The 3525-nt window shown below is 36.9% G+C and overlaps 1 protein-coding gene across 1 annotated transcript in view; it reads left to right on the forward strand.

Annotated features, from left to right (window-relative positions):
• The window catches only part of ATAD5 (ATPase family AAA domain containing 5), a 66437-nt gene that overhangs the window by 2813 nt on the left and 60099 nt on the right, over positions 1–3525 (forward strand). The window contains exon 2 of the mRNA XM_017542017.2: positions 1443–3343. Coding sequence (XP_017397506.1) covers positions 1443–3343 — 1901 coding nt within the window. The remainder of the gene's footprint in view (positions 1–1442; positions 3344–3525) is intronic.

The raw sequence follows: 3525 nt of genomic DNA on the forward strand, positions 1-3525 counted from the left end.
CTCAGCCTCCCAAGTAGCTGGGATTACAGACATGCACCACCACATCCAGCTAATTTTTGTATTTTTAGTAGAAACAGGGTTTTACCATGTTGGCCAGGCTGGTCTCAAACTCCTGACCTCAAGCGATCTGCCCATCTCAGCCTCCAAAGTGCTGGGATTACAGGCGTGAGCCACCGAGCCCAACCTGATTTTGTTTTAACATATACAATTTTAATCTCTCTGTAACTTATTTTGCCTTATATTTATCCAAATGTTTAGAAATTTGTCCTAATAATATTTGTTACTCTTTTGCCCACTAACTTGAATGCTACTGTTAACATATACCAAAATTTAAAATATAGTCTTACGTCTCTCTGCTTCTGCTTTTCTAATCTGTTCCATTGAGCTGCTTGCCTATTCTTGCATCAGTATTTTGCATTTGATCATGATAGCTTTGTAATATGTTTTAGTTTTCTAGAAGTATAAATCCCCCCTATATTATCTTTAAAAAAAAGTCCTTGTTATTCTGGCAAGTTTATTCTAATAAATGAACTGAGAGAAGTTAAAAATAAAGGCTGAGGGAGCTTTTTGTAACCAATAAGGTCATATCTTTTTAAAATTTTTTTTTTGAGATGGAGTCTTGCTCTGTTGCCCAGGCTGGAGTACAGTGGCCTGATCTTGGCTCCCTGCAACCTCCACTTTCCCTGCTCAAGCCATCCTCCCACCTAAACCTCCCTAGTAGGTAGGACTACGGGTGTGCATTAGCACACTCAGCTAATTTTTTTGTATTTTCTGTAGAGATGGAGTTTCACCATGTTGCCCAGGCTGGTCTTGAACTACTGGGCTCAAGCAATTCTGCCTTGGCCTCCCAAAGTACTGATTACAAGCATGAGCCACTGTCTCAAACTCCTGGTCTCAAGTGATCCACCTGCCTTGGCCGCCGAAAGTGTTGGGATTACAGGTGTGAGCCACCGTGCCTGGCCTGGTTTAACTATAAAGCTTATTTTCTTCCTACGGCCAAATGTGATGGCTCACACCTGTAATTCCAGCACTTTGGGAGGCTGAGGCAGGCTAATCATGAGGTCAAGAGTTCCGACCAGCCTGGTCAATATGGTGAAACCCCATCTCAACTAAAAATACAAGAATTAGCCAGGTGTGGTGGCATGCACCTGAATTCCAGCTATTTAGGAGGCTGAGGCAGGAGAATCACTTGAATTTGGGAGGCAGAGTTACAGTGAGCCAAGATCGTGCCACTACACTCCAGCCTGGGTGACAGAGTGAGACTCCATCTCAAAAAAAAAAGCAAAAAAACCTTGTTTTCTTTCTAATGTATCATGTTTTTCAACTAAAGGAGACTTTTTAAAAAAAATCCTATTATATAAACTATTAGATCCATGTTTAAAATTTTTATTTTGTATTATCTTGCTTGAAATAAGTGCCTTTTTTTTCTTTTTAATTGCTAGCCATGCAAAAAACGAAGGAAAGATAATGACAGATCTTCCTGCAAAACTATTACAAAATATTTATCACCACTAGGGAAGACTGGAGACAGGCTTTTTGCTCCACCAAAACCTAGTAATATTCTGGATTATTTTAGAAAGACCTCGCCCACAAATGAGAAGACACAATTAGGGAAAGAGTGCAAGATAAAGTCATCTGAATCATTACCTGTTGACAGCAGTAAAGATTGTAAGACACCTTTGGAAATGTTCTCAAATGTAGAGTTTAAGAAGAAAAGAAAGAGGGTTAATTTAGCTCATCAACTAAATAATACTAAAACTGAAAATGAAGCTCCAATTGAAATTAGTAGTGATGATAGCAAAGATGACTGTAGTTTAAATAATGATCTTGTGGAAAGTAGTACTTCTGTTTTACATTACAAGAAACAAGTAGAGGTACTTGGAGAAAACATTCAAGATATAAAAAGTCAGCCAAATACTGTGAGTTCCCTGCAAAATTCTAAAAAAGTAAATCTTAAACAAGGGACCACAAAAAATGACTTCAAAAAGTTGAGAAAAAGGAAGTGCAGAGATGTAGTAGATCTATCTGAAAGCTTACCCTTGGCAGAGGAACTAAATTGGCTTAAAAAAGATGGTAAAGATAGTAAACAGATGGAGAATACTACAAGTCATGCAAACTCTAGAGATCATGTAACTGAAGCAGCCCAGTTGAATGATAGTACAATAACTGTCTCATATGAGGAATTTTTAAAAAGTCACAAGGAAAATCAAGTGGAAGAGATACCAGACTCTGCAGTGTCAATTTGTGTTCCTTCTGAAACTCTTGAAGAAATAGTAAGAAGTGGTTATACAAGTGAATCAGAAAACTCTGAAATTTCCCAGCAGGTACGCTTTAAGACAGTTACTGTTCTTGCGCAGGTTCACCCTATTCCCCCCAAAAAGATAGGGAAAATACCCCCAATTTTCTTGAAACAAAAGCAATTTGAAATGGAAAATAGTTTATCTGATCCTGAGAATGAACAGACAGTTCAGAAAAGAAAATCTAATGTTGTTATACAGGAGGAAGAATTAGAATTGGCTGTGTTGGAAGCTGGAAGTTCTGAAGCTGTGAAACCAAAATGCACTCTAGAAGAAAGACAGCAATTTATGAAAGCATTTAGGCAGCCGGCATCAGATGCACTTAAAAATGGAGTTAAAAAGTCTTCTGATAAGCAGAAAGACTTTAATGAAAAATCTCTACGTGAAGAAGGAAGAGATGACAATTCTAAAAAAATCATGGAAAATTCTAGTATCCAAATGGTTTCAAAAAATGGCAATTCACAGTCACACACTGATAAAGGAAGTTTTCCAAAGGAGAAAAGTAAAAAGCTAAAGAAGAAGAATAACAAAACATTAGATACTGGGGCTATTCCAGGTGAAAACATAGAGGGAGACACTCAAAAGAAAGAAACAAGCGTTTTCTTAAAAGAGAAACAGTATCAAAATAGAATGAGTTTAAGACAAAAGAAAACAGAATTTTTCAAAAGCAGCACTTTATTTGACAATGAAAGTCTTGTTAGTGAAGATATAGCAAATGATGACCTTCTGAAGGTTTCTTTCCTGTGTAACAATAATAAATCGTCAAGAAAAACCAGCATACCAGTTAAAGATATTAAGGTTACACGTTCTAAGGCTGAATCTGAAGACAGCTTGCTAAATGTTTCCACACCCAAGTCAACCAGAAGATCTGGAAGAATTAACAGTACACCTACTACAGAAACCATCAGAGGTATTGATTCTGAAGATGTACAAGATAGTAGTCCAATAAAGGCTTCTACTCCCAAAGCAGCCAACTTATTGGAGAAGCATAGCTTATACACAGCGGAATTAATAACAGTACCCTTTGATTCAGAGAGCCCTATTAGGTAAGGTTTGTTTTTGTTCTAAAATTCTAGTATTCTGAATGTATTATTAGCTGGGGACAAAAATGCTTTAAGTATTGGAGGGTATTGTTTTTTTCTAGAACATAGCTATTTACAAGAAAAAGAAGAGGATTGATTTCTTTTCTTTCCTTTCCTTCTTTCCTTCTTTTTTTTTTTTTTTTTTT

This window comes from Cebus imitator, unplaced genomic scaffold (genome assembly GCF_001604975.1).
Source record: "Cebus imitator isolate Cc_AM_T3 unplaced genomic scaffold, Cebus_imitator-1.0 Scaffold140, whole genome shotgun sequence".
Classification (NCBI taxonomy): domain Eukaryota; kingdom Metazoa; phylum Chordata; class Mammalia; order Primates; family Cebidae; genus Cebus; species Cebus imitator.